The sequence below is a fragment of the Hemiscyllium ocellatum genome, chromosome 24 (genome assembly GCF_020745735.1).
Source record: "Hemiscyllium ocellatum isolate sHemOce1 chromosome 24, sHemOce1.pat.X.cur, whole genome shotgun sequence".
NCBI classification, from domain to species: Eukaryota; Metazoa; Chordata; class Chondrichthyes; order Orectolobiformes; family Hemiscylliidae; genus Hemiscyllium; species Hemiscyllium ocellatum.
Window position 1 is genome coordinate 48,399,015 of NC_083424.1, and position 14,249 is coordinate 48,413,263.

A 14,249-nucleotide genomic window follows, 5' to 3' on the forward strand; every position below is an offset into this window, starting at 1 on the left:
ACACCAGGGTATAGTCCAACAGGTTTGCCTGATAAAGGAGCAGCGCTCCGAAAGCTAGTGTTTCCAAATAAATCTGTTAGACTATAACTGGTGTTGTGATTTTTAACACTATATATAACAAAAATTTTCCCATCTTATGCACCAAAACATAAAGGCTCATCGCTGACCAATCCAGGTTGATCAATAAAGTTCAGATATACCATGTCAACAAATTTTGACATTGATTAATTCTAACCCAGGAAGACTTTAATACCAGGCAGTACTTGATTGATAGCCTTTATTGATTGAACAGAATAGTCCAGCAATTCTCTATTCAGCATCTGGCTAAGTGTTTTATGAACTTACAAATGCATTAACAAGGCTAAATATCCCTTGTGCATAATTTTGATTGTGTGGAGTTATAGCATAAATTTTATGGTGAGGGGCATAATTTATATGTTTGTGTATTAACCACTCAAATAAATCATTGTGTGTTGCTAAGTAAAATACAGTGCCAGAGTTAGTCAGCCTGACAGGGATCTTGCCCAATGGGAATGCCCCGTTGGTTCTAATAGAAAAGCCTGAAGTGGCTCCCATTGCGTCTTCCATGGGATTGGGGTTGCTAGTTCCCCAAGCCCAGCCCATCAAGAGCTGCCAGCCATTCAGAGACTGACAGCTCCTCATTGCCATCAGTACTACTCAGGAGTAACAGCTGTTGGTTATGCATCCACCAAGGACATCTGGCCAGAGGTGAGGGAGCTAAAGGTTGGAGGTAAGAAAAGATGGGTGGCAATGACCTTTCCCTCTTAACACCAGGTTCCTCAATCAGGCACAAAGTGATAACAAAAGGCCTGTCCTATTTAATAGTAAAGCAAAAGAGAGATTTAATTATTGCAAGGATATTTATGCCACGAAGGTCATGGTCCTTCTCTTGTTAAAATAATTAAAAGGGAAGTTTGCATTGTCATTGTTTCTAAAGTAAACTCCTCTGAAGAATGATAGCTGCTGTTTCTAAAAAATGGAAAATGAACCATTAAAATATGTGTGGTTAAGATTAATTTCAGTGATATAGCACACCTCAGAATAAAATCACCTGAGTAGTTGATAGCCTAATGGCAAAATATTGACTAGTTAACATGACCACTTTTATTCTGCCTTTTTCTCTTTACAGATGATGACACAGTCAGGATCTAAAGGAAAGCATGGTGGTTCTTCCACAGTAGCAGGGCCTCAAAAAGCTGGAAGCCAGCTCGATAACATGCTGGATGAACTGCATGTTGGACTGAATAAGTTGGGAGTTGCGACTGTTGCAAAAGGAGTGTGTGCTGCATGCAAGAAGCCTATTGCTGGGCAGGTGAGATCGCATAGAATTTGGAATGCACCAGCAATGTCAGTAGAAATGGTCAGTGTTGCTGGGTTGGCACTAATAGTTTGATATTTGAGTCCAACATTGCTACTTTTAACACAATGCTGCTCAAACCGATGTCTGTTTTGTATTAAAAATACTTGTTGATGAGGCAGAGGATTGAATGCTGCTGTGTGCTGTCTTGTTTAAAAATTATCCATGACAGTCAGGCTCTTGTGCACTGGTAGTGCCCCTACCTTTGAACTAGGGGACCCAAGGTCAAGTCCCACCTGTTCTAGGTATTTAATAACATCTGTGAACAGGTTGATTAGAAAATATCCTATCCTGGCACCAGTCTTTTCAGTGCACCAGTAATGTCCATATAAACGTAACTGTGTTTTGAAACAGCTGACCTGTTTAAAACAGTTAGGCGGCACGGTGGCACAGTGGTTGCACTGCTACCTCACAGCACCAGAGACCTGGGTTCAGTTCCTGCCTCAGGCAACTGTCTGTGTGGAGTTTGCACATTCTCCCCATGTCTGCGTGGGATTCTTCCGGCTGCTCCAGTTTCCTCCCACAGCCCAAACGTGCAGGTCAGGTGAATTGGCCACGCTAAATTGCCCATAGTGTAAGGTGAAGGGGTAAATGTAGGGGAGTGGGTCTGGGTAGATCCCTCTTCAGAGGGTCAGTGTGGACTTGTTGGGCCGAAGGGCCTGTTTCCACACTAAGTAATCTAATCTAATCTAATCTAAAAATTCAGGAATTACACAGGTTACCAGCATCTGTGAAAAGTCACGTTATTCATTTTGAGATGCGTTCCATTCATCAAAAGAAGCAATGTTGTATTCTAAAAATATGTAATATTCCTTTCTCTAGAAGTGTAGCAATCTGCTTCCTTGTGATATATCTTTTGTCTGAACAATTATATGCCTTTGAACTATTTCAAATGTTGTGTAATTTTAATGAAACTGTTTGTTGCACATTTGTAAAATATTTTAAATTCTGTTTATTCAATGTCAGGTTGTTACAGCGATGGGTCGTACCTGGCATCCAGAGCACTTTGTCTGTACCCATTGCCAAGAAGAGATTGGTTCTCGAAATTTCTTTGAGCGAGATGGACAGCCATACTGTGAGAAAGACTACCACAATCTATTCTCCCCCCGCTGTTACTACTGCAATGGACCCATTCTGGATGTAAGCATCTTAAATGCATTCAAAATGGAAGAGTTAATCTTGTAATGGGTTGAAAAATGAGAGTGACACAGCTGCGTCACAGCGTGAGGGACCCAGGCTTGATTATAGCTTTGAGTGACTTACGGTGTGGAGTTTGCACGTTCTCCCTGTGTCTGCGTGGGTTTCTTCCAGCTGATTCGGTTTCCTCCCATAGTCCAAAGATGTGCAGGTTAGTTGGACTGGCTGTGCTAAATTGCCCATAGTTTTCAGGGATGCGCAGACTAGATGGATTTTCCATGGTTAGGATGGGGGATTTGGTCTGAGTGGGATGCTCTTTGGAAGGTTGCTGCAGATTCAATGGGCTGAATGGCCTCTTTATGCACTGTAGGGATTCTATATAAATAACTTGACATTTCATTTGCAAGTGACAAATATAAACAGAGCTCCAAGTCGATAGTATAACAACTATTTCAGTATCCCCCAAAAATACTGTTCCCGCAGGAAAGGAGTACTCACATATCGTTGTTTTGATTTTAGAAATGGGTTTATTTCAATCCCATGTTGTAATGCCAAATCTACTCGATAGAAAAGTAATACTTTGGAGCTATGGTTTTTCTTGTGAAGAATGAGGACAGTGTAGTGGAACCATGTAACATTGCAGTATCATCCAAAGTGGATGCATTTGGCTTTGTTCTAACTCATGTCTTCTCATTGTTTTCTGTGTTACAGAAAGTGGTGACAGCACTGGATAAAACTTGGCATCCTGAACATTTCTTCTGTGCCCAGTGCGGAGCCTTCTTTGGACCAGATGGTATAATGCTGTCTTTAGTGTGCTTTTTGCATCATCATTCTAAATGCTAAATTGACCATTCTAAATTCTTTGTTAGCATCTTGCAGTATAACTGCTAACATACCATGTATTCTAGAATCAGTTTAACTCTATGTCACTTCATTGCTGACCATATTCTGTGTTGGCCAGGCCAGACAGCATTTTCATGCTTCAATGAATCAGAACGGATTCCAATGAGAAAACTACTTGTCACATTTAACTTGCATACTGACACTGCGCTCGAAGAAATTTCAGACTATTTGGACCAACTTTTTCTTTTAAATAATTCAAACTTTTTTGCTAAAAACTGAAGCTTAAGAATAATATTTAACATGTATCCAAGGAAATGTATACAATCATATACATTGTGAACTTCTACTTGAATGCACATGCAAAATGTTAGCCAAATGGTTTAAGATTCTTTGAAATCCAGTCTATGGAATGATAAATGTATTCCACATTACGTTATTTAATCAAGTCAATTATTGGTTTTCAAATAGTCATAGAGCTTTTACAGCACTTAAAAGATCATTTGCCTATCATATCTGCAATGGTAATCTATCTATACTAATTCCATTTTCCAGCATTTGGCCCTTACTGTTATGTCCTGTGGCACTTCTTAATGCTAATATAAATATAACTTGTATGTCTTGAGGGTTTCTGCATTCACCACTCTTTTAGACAATAAGTTCCAGATGTCTACCACCCTCTAGATGAAAAAAAATTTCTCAATCCCCTCTAAGCTTCCTGTTCCTTAACTTAAAACTGCCTCCTGGTTATTGAGCACTCTCATAAAGGGAGAAGTTACTCCCGATTTACCTATGCCTCTCATAATTTTGTACATTTCAATCATGTTCCCCCTCAGCTTCTCTGCTTTAAGGAAAGCAATCCAAGCCTATAGCCAAATTGCTCCAGCCAAGTAAAATCCTGGCGGAACTCCTCTGCATCCTTCTAGTTCAGTTACATCCTTCCTATAATGTGGTGGTCAGAATTGTACAGAGCTGTGACTTAACTAATATTATGTAGAGCTCCCTTATAACTTCCTTACTGTAGTTTTTTTCAGCTTAACAGCAATCTAGTTTTTTATTCAATACATCGCATCACTTTAGATTAGATTGCCTACTGTGTGGAAACAGGCCCTTCAGCCCAGCAAGTCCACACTGACCCTCCAAAAAGTAACCCACCCAGACCCATTCCCCTACATTTACCCCTGACTAAGTAAAGGATGAATAAATAAACCATTCTTCCCACCGCTCCCAGAGATAATATTAAACAGTAAGATAATGAAAGGAAAAAAAAATGGGTAAACCGGGGTGGGGGTAGGACAAAACAACATCAATTAACTCTTTTAATTTGTCTAAGAGAATCCAAAGGTTCCTTGGCCTTCTCCGGTGATCCAAAGTTATACACGGACCCTTCATGGCTAAAGCGTAGTATAGCTGGGTAGCGCAAGGAGTATTGAATGTTTAAATCCCTTAAACGCTTCTTTGCTTCATCAGATGCCTCCCTCTTTCGGACCAAAGCTAGATTATGAAATAACATAATCTTGGATCCTGTATAAATCATGGCTTGGGATCTTTCCCAAGATTTCTGGAGGCTTCCAAGAGCATCTGCCTCACCTTATAGCTCTGCGGCTGGAACAGGACCGGGCAGGGGCGCTGGTTTGAGCCGGGCCCGCGCATTGTAACCCAGTAGGCCCATTCTACCCTTACCTGGCCTGATCCAGCCTCCAGATTCAATAACTGCAGAAGCCACTGTTCAAGGAACCTTGTAAGCTGGCCGCTTTCTTCCCGTTTAGGAAGGCCCAACAAACGAATATTTTTTCGACGACCTCAATTCTCGAGGTCGTCAGTGTGATTCTCTAAGGTCTGGACTTGCTGCTTGAGAGTCCAGACCCGACCCACAGCCGATTCTGCAATGGCCTCGGAGGTCGCGACCTTTAGCTCAGTCCCTATGACTCGGCATTCAATTTCTTCGATGTCTTGGCCGTGCTTTTGTAGCGCGGCCGAGATGAATTCCACTGACTTCGGGACTCTTCTATGAGAGCATCGATCTTCGCATAGAGTTTGGAGATTGTTTCTGCAAGGCTCGCCACAGTAGATAAGTCCCCCGGGGCAGCTGCGGACACCTCTGCTGCAGCTGGAGACGGTGGGGGAGGGGCTCCTGCCTGCTGAGAACTGCGGGCTCCTTTCCCCCCCAGTCATTTTTACAGGAGACTGAACTGTTTGAATTTTGTACTAAACCACTAATGACATTAAGTAAAAACTATTTTTAATTGATTTGGTGAGTGTGGTGGAGGAGGGTGGCCCACTTTGCCTAGGTCTTGGGAGGAGCACTATAGACTCAGACTTGCTGAGTTGCCGCCATCTTCGATCCCCCCAGAATATTTCTTAAATGTTGCCAATTACTAAATCAATCTGCATAGAATTGCCAACTGCCAATCAAATATTTCCTTGATTTAAGATTTCTTATTAATGTGGGGATAATGATTGTTGTGAACATTGGCAGGCACGTGCACAGGTTTATTTTTCATGTAGACCATTAGTAAATGTTTTTTTCCTGAGAATTCTAATGGAGGGGTTTTCCTCTAATCTAAATTATTATATAAAAATAGCTTGCTTGTAAATCTCTCCTTTCCTCATTCAGTTTGCATCACTCTTTATTCCTGTTCAGTTCCACTTGGCCGAGCTCTAAGATTAACTCCAAGAAGCCTGGGACTCATCCACCTCCGGCTGGTGGTGGGCCATAGTGGCAGCAATGCCAGGACAAGCCAGACACGGCTCCTTCCCAGCCCCGTTCCCAGCAGGTCTCAGGCTGACTCTGCCGGCCCAGACTTGCAGCTAGGCCCAGGTGTCTGGAAGAGCAGAAGCGTCAGTGAAAGGGAGCGTGCAGGACCCTGATGGCCTGTGGCAGAGCAAATAGGAGCATCAGATGGGTAGGAGGTATGAAAACACACACCCTCAGACCCATGGCTCAGCTTGGAAAGGGTGGACGAAGGAGCGGCAGTAGTGGAGGTCTTACCTCAGAGCCTGTTTTAGAGAGTCAGTCTGATGTCAAGCAGCAACTGGAGGAACAGCAGAGGATGAACAAGAAGAGAGAAAGATGAACTCTATTGTAGTAAAATATTGCATTATATTCAGTGTGTCAAGATGGCGCCGGAGCATGGTGACACTTGGTGAATAACGCGCAAAAAACACTTTTCACTGTATTTTTAAACATGGCAATAAATATAATTCTAACCTGTGACCATTCTACTTTTTTTATGTTAAGAAAAATTAGATAGTTATTTCAGCCTCTCATTCTTTTATAGGTAGGAGAATCATTTTAAAAAACTGATCTGTGATTACCAATAAAACAGAAACAAATGCTTTTGCTTCATTTAAATGTCATTATATGTAACCAGGCTAATCTCGGCTGTGTTTGTCAGTATCAAATAACACTGCAGTTTACATTTTATCCTCGAATGTATCACATTCTCAGTCACAGTCTGCAGCCCAGGAGAAATTAATTTTCACACAAATGAAGCTTGACAATAATAATACTGTTTGAAAATAGTTTTGGGTGATTTTTTTTTCATTCCTGCCTGAGTCAGATGCTTTCATAATGGAGAAAACATGAGCAAATATCACTTTCTTGTGCTGAACAATTCCCAAGAGTGTGGAATTTAATGCATGTTAACTTCTTTAGAGTGGAAAATTTCTTCTATTTTGAGGGAAATTGTAAATATGAACATGTGATTATAAATAGCAGATAATTTTGCTGCAAATCATAAAAGAAGGAAAATATTCTCATTCCAATCGTTTACTCCATTTGATCTGACTCATCTGAAATTTAGCTAAGCTCTCATTTTATTGAGGAAAATTTAAACAAAAATATCATTTTTTTACAATATGAACTGTAATTTGATATTATATCTCTTTTCCACTGAAATGTGCTTGAAGACCAAAAACAAATCAAGCAACAACACTTACCACTTCAGTGCAGCTATATCTTTAGAATGGAAAGGGCAGTCAAGAATATCTTTGAAGCATTAGTCTAGTGATGCACTTATCTTGGGAGTGATAGTGGCATTATCCTGTATGTTACTTTATTTGGTATTAACTCCTGGTATTTACCTTCTGTAACTGCACAAAAATTTCTTATCATATTTTCAGAGCATTGCACTTGGATTTGGGGATTTTTGCTAGATGCATCTTCCATTAGTTCTAGCTCACAATAGGTAATTTTATGAAGACATACTATGCAATTATAGTTTTAATCTGCGTGGCTTCAAGAACAGTAAGAATATCATTGAAAATTTTATTAGGTTATAATGTGAAACTGAGATTGTCTCAAATGCTTCTTTCTTTGCTTTCTTTTGAATGCAGGATTCCATGAAAAAGATGGAAAGGCCTATTGTCGCAAAGATTACTTTGATATGTTTGCCCCTAAGTGTGGTGGCTGTGCACGGGCTATTCTGGAAAACTATATCTCAGCCCTCAATTCACTGTGGCACCCAGAGTGCTTTGTCTGTCGGGTAAGAAAAGTTAAAAGATCCTGGCTGAAAACTGATTACTGGTAAAATTGTATGAATATACCATGTAGGAGCAGAAATAGGCAATTTGACTTCTCGGATCTGTTCTGCCATTCAAAAGTATCATGGTTGATCTGTTTGTGTGTTGAATTCTGCATTCCTATCAACCCCAATAACCATTTATTCACCTGCCTGCTAAGAATCTATCCACCTTTGTCTTATAACTACTCAATAGCTTTCCCCACGTCCTGCTTTCTTCACTTCCTGAAGCAAGAGAGAGTTCCAAAGTTGCACAAACCTTTTGAGAGAGAAAAGAAATTCTCTGTCTGATAAGGGTAGACCCTGGGAAACTCGGCAGTAGACAGGCAGGAGGCTAGGAGGACCCAGCAAGCTAGGCCACATCCGGAGGTGGAGAAGTCGATGTTTCAGGTGTAACCCTTCTTCAGAACTGGGAATGGGTATGGGGAGATCTGCAGATAAAGTGGGTGGCAGGGGCAGGGTGGTGAAGAGGGGTTGGCAGCATTTATGGAGAGGAAAATAGAGTTACGCTTCAAGTTCAGTGATCCTTCAGACAACGGGTTCATCATTATCTTAACATCTGTGGAGAGCAAACAGAGTTATCAGACCTACTGAATGTCTCCAGCACTTTCTGTTAATTTTATGTTCAAATTGTAACATTTAAAAAAATCATCTTTCTTTATGTATGTGTTGTTTTGCCCACTGTTTGTAACAGGAAATCAAATTCCATCTGCACCTGAGTTCCACAGTCATTCTCCATTGAAGTGATACACTGGTTTTTATTCTTTTCGCTAAAGTAAACAGCTTCATGTTTTCACAATTGTATATTCACTTAAAGTACTTATATCCATATGTAAATTCCATATGTCATCTTCACAGCATACTTTTCAAGCTATTTTTGTTCATCCACAAATTTAGTTAACCTGCCTTTGCTCCCCTCATCCAATTCATTGATGTAATTTGTAAAAATTAGAGACACAAACATAGACCCCTCCACTCACCAGACCTGTCAATCAGAAAAAGACTCATTTAAACATATTCTGTTTTCTACCAGATAGCCAGTCTTCTGTCGATGCTAATTTTATGTCTTAGATGTTGTACATTAGTAACAGTTTTACTTTTGAATATAATAATGCATTATATTAAATAAGAACAGAAGTAGCTGCAGAATAATTCAGAACACCATTAAGGCACCGAGTTGCATTGGAACTGATGAGTAATTTGAACACATTCATATTTAAATTGGAGCACAATCCAGATAGTGTCATTGTGGGTGGTAGCTGAGTATGGCTGGTTAATGCTGGGAAGGTATTTCTTACTGCTATTTGATGCACTGCTCAGAATGTTGGAATCACTGTTAATTCTAAACTGAAGGTATAGCTAGGTGTTGCACAATGCTTCAACCTGACTGCTTCCAGTGTGTAAGTTATTGAAAAAAAACGAGGACTAAAATAATTAAGTCACTGATCAGTTAAAAAAAGGATAAGGAGCTGTTTACCTATTTATTATTCAAAATAACAATTGTAATAGTAGTAGAGTTTATCTGTTCAACATCAGTGGGAGACTGCAGCACAAAAACATTCAGTGCTTGTTAGAAAATCCTATTAATATATAATGGGATTTGGCAACTGAATATATATTTCTATGATCACTGCAAATAAGGATCACTAAAACAAAATTCATGTTTTATATAGCTTCCAAAGATCTTCCTCTAATGAGAGGTCATTTTTTTTATTTGGTTTGGTTTATACAAAATCAGAAATTGCTGGAAAAGCTCAATAGGTCTGGCTGCTCATGACCTCAACCAAACTTCACATCACCAAATAAAAATCCAAAGAACTTCAGTCTGAAGAAGGGTCACTGGACTCGAAACCTTAACACTGCTTTCTCTGCACAGATACTGCCAGACCAGCTGAGCTTTTCCGGCCGTGTCTGATTTTGTTTCTGATTACCAGCAAAGAACTGCAGCTCTTTGGGGTTTTTTGATGATTTGAAGTTTAGTTGAGGTCCACGATGATTTCGATCAGTGTTGTATTGTCAGTGGTGGTCTGAATATGTGCCAGAATTCGTCCTCGATCATTTCCAGTAAGGTATTAAAGGTCTGTCTGGGAGAACAGAAAAAGTACTTGGGAAAACAAAGTGCTCTTTCATCCCCCTGCCTGGGATCATGTTTAAAAAGGAATAAGAAATTGTTGTCTCAATCCTGCCAGTTATTAACAATATAATAAAAACGTTCAGTGTTAAGTCTTCTGGCTTGATTCTGTATTGTGTGTTTCTCTCTTTCACCCTTGATTGTTCAGACTGGTGCTATATTCATCTATTCATTGTATCTGCATTGGGAGTCCTACGCATGTAACCTTATATACCTTTGAACAAGTCGTAAATCAGAGATGTACAGCACGGAAGCAGATCTATTGGTCCAACTCATCCACGCCAACCAATACCCCACCTAATCTAGTCTCATCTGCCAGCACTTTGGCCATATCACTCCAAACCCTTCCCATTCAGATACCCATCCAGATGCCTTTTAAGTGTTGCAATTATATCAGCCTTCACCACGCCCTCTGGCAGCTCATTCCATATACGCACCGCCCTCTGCGTGGAAAGGTTGCCCCTTAGGTCTCTTTTATATCTTTTCCCTCTCACCCTAAACCAATGCCCTCTAGTTCTGGACTCCCCCACCCCAGGGAAAAGACTGTCTATTTATCCTATCCATGCCCCTCATGATTTTGTACACCTTATAAGGTCACCCCTCAGCCTCCGAAACTCCAGGGAAAACAGCCCCAGCCTGTCCTGCCTCTCCTTATAGCTCAAATCCTCCAGCCTTGGCAACATCCTTGTAAATACTTTCATAACCCTTTCAAGTTTCACAACGTCGGAAGGAGACCAGAATTGCATGCAATATTCCAAAAGTGGCCTAACCAATGTCCTGTATAGCCACAACATGACCTCCCAACTGCTATATTCAATACTCTGACCAATAAAGGAAAGCATACCAAATGCCTCCTTCACTATCCTATGTATGTGCTATGAACCTGAACTGCAAGGTTGATTTGTTCAGCAACACTCCCTAGGACCTTACCATTAAGTGTATACACCCTGTTCGGATTTGCTTTCCCAATATACAGCACCTCGCATTTATCTGAATTAAACTCCATCTGCCACTCCTCAGCCCACTAGCCCATCTGATCAAGATCCCGTTGTAATCTGAGGTAACCTTCTTCGCTGTCCACTACACCTCTAATTTTGGTGTCATCTGCAAACTTACTAACTATACCTCCTGCGTTCACATCCAAATCATTTATATAAATGACTAAACGTAGTAGACCCAGCAGCGAACCTTGTGGTACTCCACTGGTTACAGGCCTCCAGTCTGAAAAACAACCCTCCACCGCCACCCTCTGTCTTCTACCTTTGAGCCAGTTCTGCATCCAAATGGCTAGTTCTCTCTGTATTCCATGAGATCTAACCTCGCTAACCAGTCTCCAATGAGGAACCTTGTCAAATGCCTTACTGAAGCTCAAATAGATCACATCCAATGCTCTGCCCTCATCAATCCTCGTTGTTCATTCAAAAAACTCAGACAAGTTCGTGTGACATGATTTCCCACACATGAAGCTATGTTGACTATCCCTAATCTGCCCTTGCCCTTCCAAATGCATGTAAATCCTATCCCTCAGGATTCCCTCCAACAACTTGTCCATGACCGATCTCAGGTCCACCAGTCTGTAGTTTTTTGGCTTATCCTTATCGTCTTTCTTAAATTGTGGTACCACATTAACCAACCTCCGGTCTTCAGTAAGCTAGGTAGCCCTTGAAGGCCAAGTAAAGTTTACTTGTATATTTTCTGCCCTTCTCCAGCCTTAATCTTGAGAATTTTGCATGGTATAATTTCTAGGTTTTCTCACTGTTTAGATTGAAAGAGGTACTAATCCTGCCTTCACAAATTTTGTGTTACCATGATGTGATAATAAGGAAACAGATTGTGGAATAGGTTCTGATATATTGGTATTGATATGGGGATAGGATGTGGCTAAGTACTTGGCTATATTGTGTGTAATTAGAAAATGTTTAATGAGAAACTGCTAACATTCCATTTTTTTTAAGATGTACTGTTCTGTTTCACCTGTAGGAATGTTTCACCCCATTTATAAATGGCAGCTTTTTCGAACATGAGGGGCAGCCATACTGTGAGATGCATTACCATGAACGTCGCAATTCGCTTTGCTCGGGATGCCAGAAGCCTATCACAGGACGGTGTATCACTGCCATGGGGAAGAAGTTTCACCCAGAGCATTTTGTCTGTGCTTTCTGCCTGAAACAACTCAATAAGGGCACCTTCAAGGAACAAAATGACAAACCCTACTGTCACAACTGCTTTGTCAAGCTCTTTTGTTAGATCCATCCCAACAGCCACTTGTTCAGTTCAATCATTCCTGCCATTCCAGAAATTCTCACCCACATACATGCCAACGGAAGCGTCAACTCCAGCTTATAGGGGTTGTACAGATCTTGGACTGAACTAAATGCTTACTTTCTAGATGAATCACCTTTCCTTTAGAGACTAAGAAAAATCAAATTTTCTGAATGAGGTGGTAAGAGTGCCATAATGCCCCCTTTTTTCACTCCCCGCGCCCCCCTCACCCCAAAAAAGACTCTAAGAAAGTAGCCTTCATTGTAGGTTGGTTGAAGAATCCAATGAATGGAGTCCACAATCGGCAATAGAAACTAAATCTTGATGAAGATTGATCTCTATTCAGTTCAGCTCTTGCTAGAACTGCACAGACCATTTTATCCTCGCAACATCACTGACAGCAATACAGAGTAAATGTAATGCTGGTGGTTTTGTGTAGTAAAGATAAACTAAACACTGAGTACTTTTAACTATAACTGAACAAACCCTGAAGAACTTGGTAAAACACCAGAGCAACCCTAAAATGATCCCAGTTAAACTGGAAGCAAGTCTCCAAGAAGCTTTGTGAAATGTGGATGATGGTACTGGAAAGCAGAGGTATCTTTTGAGAAAGTTCACTTTGTTGTACACCAGTTTCTCCATGATATCAGTAATGCCTTTGATTGTAACAGAAGCAATAATATTTCTCAGCAATGGCCACAATCTCACTGTTCTATGTAGGTGCACAGGAGAGCCTCCTGTATTTGATAGAAACTTTACAGTACTGTACCTTTTTATCTTCTGGGTTCAGTTATCAAATATGTCTTGGAATTCTGAACTTTCATTTTAGAGCTTTGTGATTTTAAAACCATGGCAACCACTTTTGTAAGCTGCACATCAGATGTGTAGGAGATGCTAGCACATTATAGAGTTGGTATTTTTTGTGCTTTCTTACAATACTAATGACTGATTCTTAATTGGAAAACCCGAAGGACTGTTAGACCGGACATTGCTGTTCAATCTTTTATAGCACAAAACTGGTTTTAGTCTTTGAGGCATGTCCTAAGCAAAGTCCACGAACAGGACATTTTACATTTGTGAGCCTGCTGTATTTTTATCAAGTTCCTCCATTGCCTAATTTGCCAATAATTTATCTTTTTATGAGAAGTCTTAATTCCTGCTGTGGAGCTTTTGGGTCTTCCCTGAAAATGTGTTATAATATTTTATCTTTCATCTTATGAATAATTCACTTTTAAAAAGAATGATGATAACAACAGAGGTTATAATCATTGTAGTGCCATTTTGATCAGGTGCAATCAGTCCAACTGAAGCCTAATTAAACCAGTGTTTACATTGCATTGAGTTCAATCTGCCATTAAACCAAAGGGAATCATGTAAGAATGAAAGAAACTAATGTAAGGAAATAGTCCTGATTCCTGCCCCCTGATCAATGATAATTAATTACCTGTGTTTAACCACATCTTGTACAATCTTTAATCATGGCTTGCACATATAATCTTTTGTTTTTTTTTGCCAATAAAAGTTGCTTTTCACTTTATTTGTTGGATTTGTTTTTTGCCTGTTAATACAGGAATTCTGATATTGGTACACAATGATCTATCCTTAAGTTGTCTGCCTGGAAGATGCAGATGAATTGTGTATATTTGGAATTAGAAATATGAAAGCATTGCTTCTGATACTGTGCATGCTGGAGATCTGAAATAACAAATAGGAGGTGCTGGAGAAATTCACCTGGTTTGGCAGCATCAATGGAGAGGGATAGAGTTGATGATATTAATCCATGTGTCTCCTGTTTGGAATTAAGGTGAGTTGGGAATGTGTTGGGCTTTATGCTATTGAAGCATTGTCTTTAGTTAGAAGAGAATATGACTTTAATTTGGAATGAAACAATTACTCAAAGTTGAACTTAACCTTTCAAAGTGTGCAGAGAATGTGGAAGAAATGACAGAGGAGTTTCAAGAGTTCTGAAGTTCACAAG

General features: G+C 40.2%; 1 protein-coding gene across 3 annotated transcripts in view; it reads left to right on the forward strand.

Moving 5' to 3' along the window:
* LOC132827187 (paxillin-like) overlaps positions 1-13,808 on the forward strand; it is a 161,671-nt gene extending 147,863 nt beyond the window's left edge. For all 3 annotated transcript variants that reach the window (XM_060843768.1, XM_060843767.1, XM_060843766.1), the window contains exons 8-12: positions 1,151-1,333; positions 2,345-2,518; positions 3,227-3,308; positions 7,694-7,842; positions 11,990-13,808. In XM_060843768.1, the coding sequence (XP_060699751.1) occupies positions 1,151-1,333; positions 2,345-2,518; positions 3,227-3,308; positions 7,694-7,842; positions 11,990-12,256 (855 nt within the window). In that variant the 3' untranslated portion in view covers positions 12,257-13,808. The remainder of the gene's footprint in view (positions 1-1,150; positions 1,334-2,344; positions 2,519-3,226; positions 3,309-7,693; positions 7,843-11,989) is intronic.
* The last annotated feature ends 441 nt before the right edge of the window (positions 13,809-14,249 follow it).